General features: G+C 43.5%; 2 protein-coding genes across 2 annotated transcripts; one reads left to right on the top strand and one right to left on the bottom strand.

Moving 5' to 3' along the window:
* Positions 1-498: 498 nt before the first annotated feature.
* LOC311037512 (uncharacterized protein) lies at positions 499-5,540 on the bottom strand. The gene is made up of 8 exons (XM_084046691.1): positions 5,430-5,540; positions 4,369-4,710; positions 3,644-3,980; positions 2,831-3,190; positions 2,175-2,434; positions 1,950-2,024; positions 1,273-1,348; positions 499-922 (listed from the first exon to the last, which is right to left on the bottom strand). The coding sequence occupies exons 1-8, from the start codon at positions 5,457-5,459 to the stop codon at positions 546-548; spliced, it is 1,857 nt and encodes a 618-aa protein (XP_083902817.1). The 5' UTR covers positions 5,460-5,540; the 3' UTR covers positions 499-545.
* Positions 5,541-10,300: 4,760 nt separating this feature from the next.
* On the top strand, positions 10,301-12,960 carry LOC311037729 (NF-kappa-B-activating protein-like). Its single transcript, XM_084047000.1, has 2 exons — positions 10,301-10,780; positions 11,271-12,960. Exons 1-2 carry the CDS (start codon positions 10,391-10,393, stop codon positions 12,066-12,068), a joined length of 1,188 nt encoding a protein of 395 aa, XP_083903126.1. The 5' UTR covers positions 10,301-10,390; the 3' UTR covers positions 12,069-12,960.
* The last annotated feature ends 3,842 nt before the right edge of the window (positions 12,961-16,802 follow it).

Below are 16,802 nucleotides of genomic sequence, written 5' to 3'. Positions count from 1 at the left end.
TGTTAAGTCAATGGGCTCAGATCGAGATGAAACCGTGCTCTCATTTGGAGTCATACATCATAGATATGTCAGAGTGCAATATGTGCAATATGTTTGATGTCTAGACTCATGTTCAATCTGTATATTTATCTGTTGATACATTTTAGACTGAAATGTCAGTATGTTAGCAAAGACATCCTGGGAGAGGTGGAAATGTATCTGTGGTGTGTGGTGCCCTCCAGTGGCTGCATTCATCATTCTGCTCATCCCACAAGTGTTCCTAAAAAAAATGTGGTACCATTTAAAAAGGGAAAAACAGGCGTTCCAATGGTATAGAAGATATTGCCAAGAAGCATTGTTACAGAGAAATAAACTAACAAACACATTTCAGAACTTTCAGAAGTTTATATACATATTGCAAAAGATATGTGCAAAATATATACAAAACATAGTCAGATATTGCCAAGAAGCATTGTTCCAAGGAAATAATCTAACACAAATTTCAGAAATGCATATACATATTACAAAAAATATTTACAAAATATATACAAAACATTATAGAGTCATTATGAGCTGAATCCCTTGATGGCTGTAGGGGCCTGAAACCAAACGTAGTCCTTCCAGTCTGGCATCTCAGTCTGGATGCACCTACAGAAGGCAGTGTCAGATGACAGGGCAATAACTTGCTTTTTTGCCCGGGTTGGCACTTTAAAGTTCAGTTGAGGCCGGAACCAGTCAACACCGCATTCCCTGTGAGCCAGAACCAAGACTCTGGTGGATGTCAGGTGCACAGGTGCGGTGTCGGACAGAATATCCGCGACAAGAAGTGTCCGACAGAGTTGCTGTAAGCAGGTTGACACCTGCAGGCTTTGGTTGACTGAAGACAATGTCAGTGCCTCCATGTTGATGTCGTACACCTCTTTTGGCAGGACCAGAGAGCCACCTAGAATAGAATAGAATACTTGTATTAACATACAATCAATCAGCAATGTATCAACTTTAAAAGCATCAACATGGATATGTCACAAAAAAGCCAAAGCTTGTTTCCATTGTGGTCCATGACCATATTAGACAATTAAGATCCAATATAGAGGGAACTAATGTCTCCTGCAAATAACCATCACATTTTAAAAACGCCACGCCTTAATAATCCCCTCATAAAGACTGATAATGATGCATCTCTTAAAAATATTACTGAAAGATTCACATTAACAGGACCATACAAAGCATCACATTTGAAAATGGCTAAAAGTGAATGTAAATAAGGAACAATTGTGTAGTTGAATGTAGTACCTAGTAGCAGAAGAACACGGGGCACCTGGCTGAGGCAAAACAGCTCTTCCAGCTGTTCCAGCAACACGTCCAGCTCCTGCAGGTAAGAAATGGGACAATATGAAACTTCCATGTCACCACTAGTGTGGCCAAAATAATTGTGCTTTACGACATTTTCTAAATATGCTTAAAACTCTTAAAATGCCACTTTTGTTAACCACTTGCATGCCAGCGTCCATATTCTGGGGGTAACATCAGCCAAAAATATCAGATCTACAAGTTCAGAGCTTGTAGATCTGATATGTTTGGCAAAGCAATTTGGTGTAGATGGCAAAAAATAGGTCAGAGTACTGTCGGAGCCAATTTGGGTCCTGTGTACACGATAAATTACAATCTCCTTCATATGATTACTAGTCAGCATTTTTATCGCGATAAACCAGTGGTTCTCAAAGAGCGATCAAGGGACCCTCAGGGTTCCACGAGGGGGTTCCACTGTTTCCCAAACAGTGGGTCGTGGACCAATTTTTATGGGTCGTGAGTAAATATTCCCCCCTTTTTTTGTTTCCTACATAATAAAAAAAAGTAACTGACAGTGTACAAATCAATTTGCACACTCAAGAGTTATGGGGGTCCTTGAAATGATTACATTTGAGAACCACTGCGATAAACGATAATGAGGATTATGGTTTCTTCCTTACCTGTAGGTTGCGCTCTCTCTTCCTCCAGCCCAGGTCTGCTGACCGCACTGATCTACAGCTCGCCTCCTCCTCATTCTAGAAGACACAGAAAACACATTTCCAGTCAGCTAAAAACAGTGGTGTAAAGTAACTAAGCACATTTACAAAGTACAATTATGAGGTACTTTACTTGAGTAAGTTACTGGTGGTTATTACTAATAAATAGCCAGAGGTAACTGAACTCACCTGCTTTGAAGCTTGACACGTCTTCAGCTGCTCGTAGGGCATGGGCAGCTGCTGTCTCTGGTACAGAACACACTTGAGGATCTCGGTGACAAACTGACAGCAGCCGTGCAGAGTCACGGTGCCTTTGAAGACCACGTCTACACGAGCCTCCTCCTGCTGTGCCCGTGTCACCGCTTCAGCATCACCATCACACTTAGAGGGAGTCACGACGGGGGTCTGGGGACCCTCAAGGCCGGGGCTGTCATCTTGTTGAAGGTCATCTGTGGAAAAGATGTCAACAAGTTTAAACTGGTTTATTCACAACGAGCAGCTTGTAGGGCTATCGCGATCATGACGATTAATTGTCATACAAATAAAAGTCAAATTTTTCTTTTAATTTCAGTTTTTTATTTTATTGCCGTTTTGTAAACAAAATCTACTCAAAACAAAGAATGTGCTAAAACAGGACATATTTAATAAATCTATACTTGACTGTATTGGAATCTACAAGCTCACAATGCATTGCGTTGTGAGAAGCTCACAACGCGTCGCTAGACTGGGATTCCAGAGATAAAAATCGGATCAAATAGAGGGGTCCTTGAACTTCAAACGGTTGAGAATCACTCTGGTCTACAGAGCAGTAGGATAACTGCATTAGCTTAACGTTAGCTACATACCATCATCTGTGTCTGTGTCTTCAACAATGCTTGTTTTGAGTTCTGAACTCAGTTGATCCTCTGAAGAGACATCTTCTTCATCATCAATGGTGTCATCAGACATGGTGACTTCCTGTATTGAAGACTGGAACGAGATGTCAGCATCCTCTGCGTCAATGTCCTCTACTGGGAGGATCTCGGTGACAAACTGACAGCAGCCGTGCAGAGTCACAGGGCCTGGGAAGAACATATCTACACGAGCCTCCTCCTGCTGTGCCCCTGTCACCGCTTCAGTATCACCATCACACTTAGAGGGAGTCACAACGGGGGGCTCGGGACCCTTAAGGCAGGGGGCAGGGCTGTCATCTTGCTGAAGGTCATCTGTGGAAAAGATGTCAATACGTTTAAACAGTTTTATTCACAACAAGGAGCTTGCCCGGCATAGCCAGGGCTGTCACGATCATGACATTTCACTTGACAATTAATTGCCATACAAATAAGTCAAAATGTAATTAAAATGTTTTATTTTATTGGCGCTTTGTGAACTAACAAATCTACTCAAAATAAAGAATGTACTATGACTAAAACAGGCCATATTTAATAAAAGTATACGTCAAATTTTGTTTAACTATCAGAATGTATCGGAAATCTACAAGCTCACAATGCATTGTGTTGTGAGAAGCTCACAACACAATCACTACGACTCGCTAGACTGGGATTCCAGAGATACAAATCGGATCAAATAAGAGGGGTCCTTGAACTTAAAAAGGTTGGGAATCACTCTGGTCTACAGAGCAGCAGGATAACTGCATTAGCTTAACGTTAGCTACGTACCACCATCTGTGTCTCCAACGATGCTCATGATGAGTTGTTCTGAACACAGTTGATTCTCTGAAGAGACGACATCTTCATCTTCATCATCAATGGTGACATCAGACATGGTAACTTCCTGTATTGAAGACTGGAAGGAGATGTCAGAATCCTCTGCGTCAATGTCCTCTACTGGGAGGAGCGTGTCAGAGAAGGCCTCCTTCGTGGAAATATCTGCAGCTTGTTCTGGAACAACTTGAGATGGTGCCTCAACTCTGACCAGCTGTGATGGCTCAACAACGGCTACTTTGGGTTTCTGGTTCAAAGTTGTCTCGGTTGAAGGTCTGGCCGCTCCAGTCCTCTGAGGGGAAGGAGAAAAAACAAAAAAGATCAAAACGCATTATTCTTTAGGGTTAAACAGAACTGTAGCATTTGTATCATGTAGTTTAATAATAAAAGAATACGGTACAGGAGTAGATTTATTGAAGGAGAAGCAACGTTTCAGTCACTGATGACCTTCTTCAGACCGAAACGTTGCTTCACCTTCAATAAATCTACTCCTGTACCGTGCAGTTCGGCAGTGTGCGGACGTATTCTTTTATTATTGATGTGCACTTGTTTGCCTACGCACCGGCTCTTAAACTTTTATTCTAGGAGTGCAAAAGTATTTCTTAGTGGTTTAAATCACTGGTTCTGAACATTGAATATATGCAATACTAGGGTGCAGACAGAGACTAGCCAAAACTCACTCTGGACTCCAGGATCGCAGCCCTCCACACCTTCCTATCCAGCATTAGGAGCTCTACAGTGTTAGCTCCAGTGTTGTGTCGCAGTGTGTCTACGTAGGTGGTGCACCTCTTTCCTCTCCTAGCTGCACCTTGGGTTGACTCCGGCAGTGTCAGCATGCTCGTCACCAGTTTCGAGTACCTGACACAGTGCCCAGCCAGCCTCATCCTTCTCTCTCTGACTTTGTCCCCGATCCTCGGGAGGACTCTGTAGAAGAGGTCCACCTTTCTGGTGTGGTCCACCCATGGTACATCAATGGCCATTTGTAGCATTACAACATTACAGACATCATCCACGGCCTTTTCCTGTTTGGAACCAAATGGAACATTAAATTAGAGGTGTGTTACTGATTGTACAAATGGAACAAAATGGACCCATAAGGGTTCATTTTCTTTTAAATTAACAGTCAATTTAAATTAACACTAAGGATTTTGCAGTGTAGATTGGGGTCCCAAAAAAATAAGTATCACACTGGGGTCCTTGAATTTGGAAAGGTTGAGAATCAGTGGTTTAAATATTATTACCTGTACCTAACATTCAAAAACAGAAACCGTTGCAAACAATTGTCACGTTAAAATCCAAGGTTCAAAATGCACTTAACATCTTCTTAACCAACATTCAAAAGATTAGAATTACACTTAACCAACATTCAAAATATCAGATTTGCACTAAACCAACGTTCAAAAGATCGGAATACACTTAACCAACGTTCAATAGATCTGAATTACATCTAACCAACGTTCAAAAGATCAGAATTACACTTAACCAACATTCAAAATATCAGATTTACACTCAACCAACGTTCAAAAGATCGGAATACACTTAACCAACGTTCAAAAGATCTGAATTACATTTAACCAACGTTCAAAAGATCAGAATTACACTTGACCGACGTTCAAATTATCAGAATTACACTTACCAACGTTCAAAAGATCTGAATTACACTTGACCAACAACAACGATGCAACATAACCGCTAACGGCTAACAAGCGACTCTAGTTATTTTTCATATTATTTTACTCACCGTGGGGCTGAATTGCACTGAGGGCAGCATGACGAAAACGTTCAAAAACCAACAGGTTTTGAGTTTGATTCAACGAATGGATGTGAATGACTTGTAAAGCGCTGTTCTATGTTCAACATCCAAACACTGAATGACAGCAACACGCTGTTTCATGTGTACGGTCTGTACGGTGCACGTTTCAAACCACTCCCCCTCCTCTGATTGGCCAACAGTCTGCACGTGAGCGCCGCTAATTGGTCGCAAGTTGCATTCCGTTATGCGCAGCTGAGACTCGTCAGAGACCGTGTTGCCATGTCCGCTTATTATAAGCGACGTTGGGCTTGTTTTTCTGTAAAGTTGCTTGTAAATATTAGTAGGGTCCGAAAGTGAGGTTCTGTGACCATCCTTTGGCAAGTACGTTTTGACGATTGATTTGACCTCTATGGACCCTTTAGAAAAGATTTAGCCCCCAGGTCCCTCCCAAAAATCCCGGCATTTTTTGCTAGACAGCCAAATTCAAAATGGCGCCCGGCGCCATCTCTAAAAATTAACTTTTGATCTGAATGACCTAGAATCATGTATGAAGGCACTTTTCCATACAAGTCAACCATGAGGATTCCAATTCTGACACAATTTTAATTGTAAGACCTCGTTTTGACTCCGAAATTCAAGATGGCCGACATCCAGTAGAGTAAAAACTTATACCCAGGGGGCAAAGGGGGGTATGCTGCATTTGCCCTGCCATAAAAGGTTGGCCACCAGAAATAATATCTATGACCCAGTAGGATCACAACCTATATGGACAACCCGGTCACCTTGCTGCTGGAAATCCAATATGGCCGCCTCAATATTATCAGAAAATAGCTTTGGCAATAACTTTTGAACCAGATGGGCTAGAAATAAAAACTTGGTGTCTATTTCATGGTTTCAGAGCATGAGAAACTCAATGGAATACTTATCTTTATGATTGGGTGTGTCTGGACCTTTCATTTGCATATTTCCAAGATGGACGCCACGCGAAAATGAGTTTTACTATGACTTTTACAGTGACAGCTGACTGTTATGGCAGAAAGTCTGCTTTTTAAGCAATATGAACACATTTGGTCAGTTTGAGCTTTAATTTATATGTCAGAGTCGTGTAATCCGGGATGCAGAGATGGTAGTCAAGGCAGCAGTGGAGACTAGCCCATTTACAGTGAGCACATCATCCATGATCAACATATCTACAGGACAGTGTGCTGATTCCACAGTCAAGGACGACTTGATGAGTGTGAAAGAACTGGGTCTGAAGGCACTGTGTGAGTCACTGTCCAGTGAACAGAAGAAGACAAGCATAATGAAGCTTAACACTTTCTACACTCAAAACACAAAATGTAAGGGGAAAACCTCAGCACCTGCAAGAGCAATGAAATTACTGCCCTCCTGCGCATGACCCAAATCATAGCCAGTGGTGGAGAACTCAACCTTGTTGACTTTATAGGCAACCACGAGTGCAGTGACTTCCCCCCTTCCCTCTTCCAGGAAGATGGCAGGATGAGAACAGGTACCAAGGCAAGCCTTGTTAAGGTCCTGAAAGAGGAGACCAAAGTTGCAATCGCTGAACGATACCAACGTCTGCTGTTGAATGATGTGCCTGCTGGCACAGAGATCATTCACTTCTGTTTTGACCGGTACAGTGGACCTAGTCTTAAGACAGCTGAGCAAGAACACAGATACTGTATGCTTGACCAAAACCTACCAAAGAATATGAAGTCAGTATGCATTACACAGCTCCAGATCCTCAGGAGTTTTTTGCTGTGTCAGCTAACAAGGCAAACCTACTGAGTTTCCTCTGTGACGAATGGTGTGAAAATGTGAAACTTAAGTCGGCCCTTGGTCCAACACATCTTTACCTGGGTGGGGGGTTTAAAGAAGAGACAAGGAGTGTGGTGATCAAGGAGGGGTCTATTGAAGATGTCCCTGCACTAGAATCCACACAACAGGAGGCTGATACAAGAATAATACTCCACACCCTGTACAGTGTCCAGAATGACAACGTTGACAGAGTTGTCATCCATGCCAATGACACAGACATCATCATCATGTGCCTTTACTATGCAGCAACCCATCTCAGATGCCTTCCAGAGCTGTGGGTGAGAACAGAGCAAAATTCATACCTTCCTATCCATCAAATGGTATCAGCACTGGGGCTCGCACAGTGTCGTGCCCTGCCCTTTATCCATAGTTTAAGTGGCAGAGATACTGTAGCACCAGCTATCCCTTCTTCACTGGGAAGAAGGCATGGTTCAAGGCCATCATGCGTCTGGATCTCTGCACTTGAGGAGTTTGGTGAAAACTCTTATGATTCCCTCTCAGATGACGTCCATCAATCAGGCACGAGACCTCACAATTGCTGTATATACATCCAAAGCGGACCACCAGGAGGATTTTGACCTGAATAAGCTTAGAGTGTACAAGTTCCTCAATAATAGATCAACCCTCTTAAAGCTGCTGCCCCCGACAGAGAATGCCTTTGACCTGCACCTGAGAAGAGCTGTTCTAGCAACCATAATAGATAAATGTGCACATATCGCCAAGCCGGATATTCCTTCTTTCACAGAGTATGGATGGTCTCTCAGTGCTAGCAATGCAGTCCCCCTTGCATCTACCGAGCCAGCCTGGCCTGTGTCAATGAACAAGGCAATATCATGCAGCTGTATCAAAGGCTGCCAGAAAAACTGTTCCCGTGCAAAGAAGGCAATTCCATGCTACTTAGGATGCCGTTGCCAGGGACTGGAGACACGATGCAGCAGGATCAGTGCAACACATGACAACAGTGACAGTGAATAGCATTGTACCATAGTATCATTGGCTTTAGAAGCAGGCAAGACAGCACCATAGAGGTCAAAATGAACCTTTTGTAGGCAACCTCAACTCCGCCTTTACTCTATTTGTCACTAAGTAGTCTATCTTTTGTTATGTTACTTGAATGCATACCACTATGTTAATTTGTATAGCCCTAAAGTTGAAGTTTTTGGCAAGTCTTGGAGTGTGTATGTGTCTGTTTATATTGTATTTAGTTTATTAAAATGATACATAAGATACATTGTGGGCTTTTTCTCCGATTTTTCTCTGCAATCATCCCCACAACTATAGACCTATAAATCAATAAATCTGAGGGAAAATGTAATACCATACATTATTTATGACTGCAGCCATATTGACAACATATAAATTAAAGCTCAAACTGACCAAATGTGTTCATATTGCTTAAAAAGCAGACTTTCTGCCATAACAGTCAGCTGTCACTGTAAAAGTCATAGTAAAACTCATTTTCGCGTGGCGTCCATCTTGGAAATATGCAAATGAAAGGTCCAGACACACCCAATCATAAAGATAAGTATTCCATTGAGTTTCTCATGCTCTGAAACCATGAAATAGACACCAAGTTTTTATTTCTAGCCCATCTGGTTCAAAAGTTATTGCCAAAGCTATTTTCTGATAATATTGAGGCGGCCATATTGGATTTCCAGCAGCAAGGTGACCGGGTTGTCCATATAGGTTGTGATCCTACTGGGTCATAGATATTATTTCTGGTGGCCAACCTTTTATGGCAGGGCAAATGCAGCATACCCCCCTTTGCCCCCTGGGTATAAGTTTTTACTCTACTGGATGTCGGCCATCTTGAATTTCGGAGTCAAAACGAGGTCTTAAAATTAAAATTGTCAGAATTGGAATCCTCATGGTTGACTTGTATGGAAAAGTGCCTTCATACATGATTCTAGGTCAATCAGATCAAAAGTTAATTTTTAGAGATGGCGCCGGGCGCCATTTTGAATTTGGCTGTCTAGCAAAAAATGCCGGGATTTTTGGGAGGGACCTGGGGGCTAAATCTTTTCTAAAGGGTCCATAGAGGTCAAATCAATCGTCAAAACGTACTTGCCAAAGGATGGTCACAGAACCTCACTTTCGGACCCTACTATATTGGTAGTTGCGGGTTGAGACTTTTTGGGATCGTTTCTTAAGTGTAGTTACTTATTTGGTCTTGCTTCCTAATGTTGTTTAAGCCAGTGTTTCTCAAACATTTTCATGTCAAGGACCCCCCAAAGGAATATGTATTTGTCTGCGGGCCCCCATCTGAAAATATTTTATGCCAGTGAGGGACCCCCATACAAGGTTTGTGTAAAATGTTCACAACGCATTGTGACGGATTTAGCTTGTAGATCGGCTAGGTTTTTGTTAATTTTGTGTACCATGCCTCATGTGTAAAGCACTTTGTTACACAATTTTGAAAGGTGATAAATAAAGTTTTATTATATTTTATTATAAAGTCCTCATGTGGTCGGCTGGTCGCTTCTTTGGGGCTTGTTTTCATAGACCCGGTTGCTTGTTTCTCTCTCAAAATCTGGCAACGCTGGTCAGAGAGCGTCATTAGCTGTTTTTTTTCGTTCTTTCAACTTACAAGATCCTGCTACAGTGTTGCCATGTCGGCTTATTATAAGCGACTTTGGGCTTGTTTTTTTCTGAAGTTGCTTGTAAATATTAGTAGGCGCAGCCTTGCGCGTTGCGCTTTTTTGGGCTCGTTTCTAAAGTATACTTGCTTATTTAGGCTTGCTTCCAATTTGTTGTATTATTATTTAAACCAGTGGTTCTCAAATATTTGCATGAACATGTTTTGTGCACAGGGAGCATTTGTGTTGTTAGAACGTTTCAAAACAAATATTCCACATTTTATTGCAAGAGTTTTTGAAAACTTTTGAAGTGATTGTAGTTCTTGTAGTTCTTTTCAAATAGCCGACGCATATGATATAGGTTTAAAAGTGCTCATGTGGCCTCATAAATTGATTGTTTTGGGCTTGTTTTCCTAGACCTGGTTGCTTATTTCTCTCACAAAACCTGGCAACACAGCCCACCACACGTCCGCGTCACTCAGCCGTTGACTAACAGTGAAACCACGATGTGGTAAGCTACTAAGCTACTAAGCTCAGAAAGCAGTCGAAAAAATGCCGTCGGCGTCGTCGAATCGATCCAGTTCTTCTTCTGACGGCGAGCAGCAACAGAGGAGCCCCAGGCCCAGGAGACGGAGTCGTTCTCGGTCTCGGTCTCGGAGTCGGTCACGGTCACGGGACAACAGCAGACTACTATGGCCGGACTATTTCGGCCCGAAGCCGCCGAAGCCCCGCGACAGAGAACAAGAGAGAGAGGACGGAGAGCGTCGCCTCCGAGAGGCCCGGAACATCAAGCGGTTCCGCATAGGAAGCCCCCCGCGTTTCCCGGCCAAACAAGAGAGATACAACATCAAGAGCAACAACAACCAGTGGTGCAACAACGAGCCGAAGTATGGGGGCAGAAGTGACTACTGCGACCCGGAGAGAGACGCCGCTCAGCGCCAGGTACACAATAACTAAGTACATTTACTTAAGTACTGTACTGAAGTACAATTTTGAGGTATTTGTACTTTACTGGAGTATTTCCAATTTCCAATACTTTTACTTCTACTCCACTGCATATCGGAGGCAAATATTGTACTTTTACTCCACTACAATTATTTGAAAACTTTAGTTACTAGTTACTTTTCAGATATATACTATGATATAATGAAACATACATTAACCACTTAACCCCTATTTTATACCTTGGCTATTTGAAAATAGCAGATCTACAAGCTCACAACTGAGCTTGTAGATCGGCTACTTTCAAATATTTAGTACTTTTACTTTTGGTACTTTAAGTACCAAAAGTACTATTGATGCCAATACTTTTGTACTTTTACTCAAGTACATTTTTAATTTTGGACTTTTACTTGTAACAGAGTATTTTTATATTGCAGTATTGGTACTTTTACTTAAGTAAAGAATTTTAGTACTTTTTCCACCACTGCAGGTCCAAGAGGCCTTCATGTCCCGGCGTCTGCAGGAGAGGGAGCGGATCGGCGAGACGGGCTGCCCCGAAGTCTGGGGATACTCGCCCAGAGTCAAGGAGCCCGACTCCGACGAGTTCTCGCCGGTAGAGGACGCCAAGAAGGAAGAGGAAAAGAAGAAAAAGAAAAAGAAGAAGAAGAAATCCAAGAAGAAGAAGCACAAGAAGCACTCGGAGGACAGCGAGTCCGACTCGGAGGTGGAGGAGGAGGTCAAGAAGAAGAAGAAGAAGAGCAAAAAATCCAAGAAGTCCAAGAAGAAGAAGGCGAAGAAGAACCGCAAGGCTTCCAGCGACTCGAGCAGCGAGGAGTCCGGGGAGGAGGAGGCGAACAGCGGGGTGATGTGGGTGGAGAGGACCTGCATGGACGAGCACCTGGTGGGCCCCGAGGCCCCCCTCACCCATGTGTCCCAGCAACAAGGGGACAAGCCTCTGGACTTTGGCCACGCCCTGCTGCCGGGTGAAGGCGCGGCGATGGCGGAATACGTCAAAGCGGGCAAACGGATCCCGAGGAGAGGAGAGATCGGGCTGACCAGCGACGAGATCGTCAACTACGAGAAGTCTGGCTTCGTGATGAGCGGCAGCAGGCACCGTCGCATGGAGGCCGTGCGCTTGAGGAAGGAAAACCAGATCTACAGTGCGGATGAGAGGCGAGCCCTGGCCTCCTTCAACCAGGAGGAAAGAAGCAAGAGGGAGAGCAAGATCCTTTCCAGTTTCAGAGAGATGGTGTACAGGAAAACCAAAGGCAAGGACGAGAAAAAGTGAAGCTTCACTCTCCCCTGGCTGTCACTGAGAGCCCCATCTCATAGGATGGGAGAGTCATGTCCCCGTACTGTGGACCAGAGTTTCACAAACCTTTTAGCTCGAGACCCAAGAGAGTAATTTAATGTCTCCCCGGGACCCAAACTGGTGAAAATAGCGCGTTGTGAGCTTGTAGATCTGCCATTTTCACTACTTCTTAAAAGTTTTTTTTCATGTTTTCTATGGAATATCTTTTGAAAAAGGTTTTTAATAGATGAAAATTTTAGATTTTCAACAACTATTTTTTCAAATGTAGGAAAAGAAGAAAAAAAAAGGGATATTTACTCGTGGCCCACGAAAATGGTTTCTGCGACCCACACATGGGGTCTCGACCCAGTGTTTGGGAAACAGTGCTGTAGACAACACTTTCCTGACTTCTATCCGAGTTCTGTGGACACAGGACATGTTATGGACATGTTGGACACTTGAAGAGGACTATTCCATAGTGATCACACTGGAACTTCTTCCACTACACTTATCATTTTGATATCATAGATTCTATGGGGTGTTGTGTGTTGGCCATTTTGTCTGGATTCCTTGTCTTAACAACATGAAAACACGCCACAAATCAGGTTAACGTGTCAAACTTTTAGTGTACCTGCTCTGGTCACTGGGTTGCAGCATTCACTAGCCAATTTCACTGGAAGGTTTTCCGACTAGAACCTCTAAATTATATTGTTATATATGTTTTATACCTTCATGTCTTTCTTGCACAGGCAATATTTGGTTCACTGTAAACCGCTTCAACGGCACTGCAGCCCTGGTATTATGTTTTGGTTAGTATAGTAATTTTAAACTACTGTTTCTTGTATGTATGCAGTACGTTTTTGGGGGTGATTAAAGTTGACTATATGCAGCTCTTGGTCATGTTTTTCTTGGTCCACAAAACCTATTTGAAGTGGTTAAAGCCCACACAGGACATTACATAACATTACATTGTGGAAAAAAACAAAAAGATTGAAAACACTGTTTTAACCGTTAGGCACCTATGAGCTACTCTGTGAAAACACGTTTTTTACCGTGTTTGGCACCCGATGTGTTAAGAATAAAATAAGAAAAAACAGATACAAAATAATCTTCAGAAATGTTAAAAAGACACACACCCTTTTAAAACCTTCAGCAGCAACAGGGAATGTGCAGAATTGGGGGGGAAGGGATGTAATAGAATGCACAGCCGTGTAGATATATGCATAATATACATATACGGTGGATACCTTTGGTCCACAAGGTAATGGGTTCGGCCTGGGTGCAACAAGTAGTGTGGTAAATAGTAGGTGTGGCGCTCCATCTCACAGTCGTCTAGCACATTTGTAACGGGAACAGACTATCGGCTGATACCGACAATAAGCCTCTCCCGACCTACTTATAGATACATTAAGTTGACCTGGCAAGGTCGCTGCCTCAAAGCGTTGTAGCCAACTCATGAAAAGGCAGCGAACGCAACAATTCCTCATGTTGTCTTGTGGGTTGTTTTCTGGTGTGTAGTTCCTTTCACTTACGTTGAAGTGGTTGGTGCGCTGAAAGAAGACTACAAGCCAAATGGATGCCAAGTTGGGCCAATACCCTTCCTTCCTATTGGCTGATGCCCGCTCAAAGTTCACCAATGTTGAACGATGCTTCAGACACGTTGAAGGCGACAATAGGAAGCTCCAACCCTTTGCTCCCATAGAATGGAAGTGAACGGGATGCTTCTGAAATATGTGTGACCGCGCCCTTATACGTATTTGCACTTGGGTGTTGAGCACCAAAAACGAGCTCACAACGCGTCACGCTGCGATAAGTTGTGAGCTTGTAGATTCCTTATTTTCAGCCTTAAAGCTCAATAAAGAGATCTAATCATGTCCATGATCTATCGCCCAACAGACCCGAATTGATGCCCTGAGCTTGGATCAAGCACGTCAGCTGCTGATGTTTGATCTTCTTGAATCCACTTCATCCCACGGTCCTCCAGTCCCCCCAGTCCCAGGTAAACCCTGGTGGTGTGGCCCATGCCCACGGATCTGGAAAACAAGTGCTGTGGCTGTTGTGTAAACCTTGTACTCTTTAGTTCGACTATGCCTGCGCACCACGGTGTGGGTCGTGTCACTTTAGAAATCACCTCCATCTTCTCCATGCGCTCCAGTTCTGCTCTCGCAGGGGCAAGGGCACACGACGTGGAGTTGACAGGGCGTATCGGACAGCATCGGGCTCTAGCTCAATTTTGTAGGGCTCGTTTAGCTTCCCTAAGCCCGAGAATACTTTGGGGTATTGAACCTTGACATCCTCTTGCTGGGCTCCAACTGTGTGTAGCCGCTTTATGAGTCCAAGCGCCTCTATTGCAGGAAGGCCTAGGAGGGGCCTGGTTAGTTCTTCAACAACATAGATTATTTGTGCTGTTGTTCTCATCCTAATGGTTAGCTCACCACCGAAGCAGCCTTTTGTATTTAACTTGTATTTTCCTGGTCCATACAGTACTTTTTGTGGTGGCTGTAGATTTCCATGTTTTTCAACTGAGTGCATGCTGCTAGGCACCGCTGTGACCTGGGCACCTGTATCCAGCTTGAATATGGCCTCCTGTCCATTCAGCTCTAACAGTTCCAGCCATTCATCTTCAGGTTCCTCTAGGTTCACTACGCTCAGGAACGCAAAGTCCTCCTCTTCATCTTGAGAAGTCTCTGTGTGCGCCAGTGTGATGTCATGGACCCCTTTTCCTGTTCTGCATGTCTTTGCAAAGTGTCCTTTTTTATGACACACTCTACACTCAGCTTCACGGGCAGGGCATTCCTTCCACATATGCTTTTTAACATTTCCACATCTGCCACATCCAGGAGACTGTGTGTCAGTTTTGTATTGTTGTGCTTTCTGCCATTTATTTTTTTGTATGGCCTCTACATGTGCAGCTGCCTGCTGCTCAGTGCCTCTTAAGACGGGCTGTTGTTTCTTTATTGCTGCACTCTGCTTCACTTTAGTCATTGCCTTTTCCAAAGTTAAATCTGCATCCATTTGCAAGTCTTCTCTTAGGGTTCCAAACTGACAATGTTCAGAAATTGTGTGTACAGCAGTGATAAAGGATTCAACATTCTCACCCGGTTCTTGGTTCCGTCTGTTGAAACATGCTCTTTCAAATATGACGTTCCTCTTACACACACAATGTGCGTTGAAAGCATCCGTGACGTCCTTGTATTTCTTTTTCTGTTCCTCTGTGAGCGGCAAAACACTTAATATGTCTTCGGCGTCGTCTCCCGCCGCATACATGAAGGCATTTACTTGGAATTCTTCTGACTGTTTATCCAATCCCGACGCTATTCTATAGCGTTCAAATCGCTTCATCCATCTCGGCCAGTCATTAATGTTATTGTAGTCGAACCTGCCTGCCGGAGCCAGTTGTGGCAGCGACTGCAACGGGGCTGCTTCGTCTCCCATTCTGTCGTCTTTCTTGTCGTCTTTTTCTTTTTTCTTTTAAGTTCGTCTTCTTACTAAGTTATCCGAGCTTCTGACACCATGTTGTGTAAACCTTGTACTCTTTAGTTCACATATAATAAGAGACGGAGAGCGTATGTTTACGTTGACTGTTTACTAGAGGGTAAGGCAGGAAGTAAGTGTGCAACATACAAACATGTCCGTGTAGCAACACGAGCCAATACCTTACAGGACAGTGGCCAACAGCCTGACTCCTGCGTGTCCACGCTGCCGCACATGGACGCTTACGTTTTGGATGATGGGGTCCTTCGCTTCGCCAGGTGGATGTGGAGTGAGGTCTTGGTGACGGGCGATGGTCCTCCAGAGCGAGGTGGGAGTCACAGGAAGTTTTGCCAGGCGGCGAACAGGCAGTTTCTCGTGTGGCAGTATTCATCAGTGGCGGACAGGATCGTACCCAGCTGCTGTAAGTGGAGGATACGCGACCGCTACCCAGATCCATTCTCACAGTACAATGATGACGACAGCTATTATGCTTAGTATAATGTTGCTGTCGGGTGGAAACCTTGTACGTCCGAAACCGTTCCTTTTTTATTATTTTTAAAACCTTTTGAAATGGTGAAAATAGCCAATCTACAAGCTCACAATGTGTCGCGATGCGTTGTGAGCTTGTAGATCGGCTATTTTCACCTCTTTTGTGTGACACTCTTGTATGATGAAGTAGGGCATTCATTTACGAACAAATGACATAAATGTCAATTATGACTGTGATGACAGCCTGAAAACAGTGCGGTCCCTTGATCTCTACTGGAGGCGTTTTGTTTTTGTGCCCAGGCCGACCATATAGCGATAGACAGACCCTGGCCGGTCTGTTCGAAACATGTAGATACAAGGTTTCTACCCGACAACAACGATAAGTGTCATTTAGTCGGTACGGTAGTCATCATATTGGTGACAGGCAGCATTATCTGCACTACAGTAGTGTTATAGATCACTGTTTGTCAACATGGGGTTCCACCAGTGGTCCAAATGGACTCTTACAGGATTGTAGTCTTGCTTTTGGGGATTAATGATCTTGTGTTTTTTCTTCTGATTTATTCCACAAAAGCAACACTTGAGGATTTTACGGTGTAGATTGGGGTCGCAGAGATAAAAAAATAAAAAGGTATCAAATGGGGGTCCGTGAACTCTGAATGTATATTTACTATGGAAATAGTGTTAGGGGGGATTTATGTGTGTTTGATTTTGTTTGGTTATATTTGTTTGACAATTTACTTTGATATAATGTGTTTTGGGTAACAC

The sequence above is a fragment of the Gymnoscopelus microlampas genome (genome assembly GCF_963454915.1).
Source record: "Gymnoscopelus microlampas genome assembly, chromosome: 21".
In the NCBI taxonomy this organism is placed as follows: domain Eukaryota; kingdom Metazoa; phylum Chordata; class Actinopteri; order Myctophiformes; family Myctophidae; genus Gymnoscopelus; species Gymnoscopelus microlampas.
This window is presented reverse-complemented; position numbering and strand designations above follow the sequence as displayed.

Coding starts and splice junctions, on each gene's coding strand:
- LOC311037512 (XM_084046691.1), bottom strand. CDS start 5,459: ATGCTGCCCTCAGTGCAATTCAGCCCCACG. Junction 1,349..1,949: donor AGAGAGAGCGCAACCTACAG/GTAAGGAAGAAA, acceptor TCTTACCTGCAG/GAGCTGGACGTGTTGCTGGA. Junction 923..1,272: donor CCGTGTTCTTCTGCTACTAG/GTACTACATTCA, acceptor ATTCTATTCTAG/GTGGCTCTCTGGTCCTGCCA.
- LOC311037729 (XM_084047000.1), top strand. CDS start 10,391: ATGCCGTCGGCGTCGTCGAATCGATCCAGTTCTTCTTCTGACGGCGAG. Junction 10,781..11,270: donor GAGACGCCGCTCAGCGCCAG/GTACACAATAAC, acceptor CCACCACTGCAG/GTCCAAGAGGCCTTCATGTC.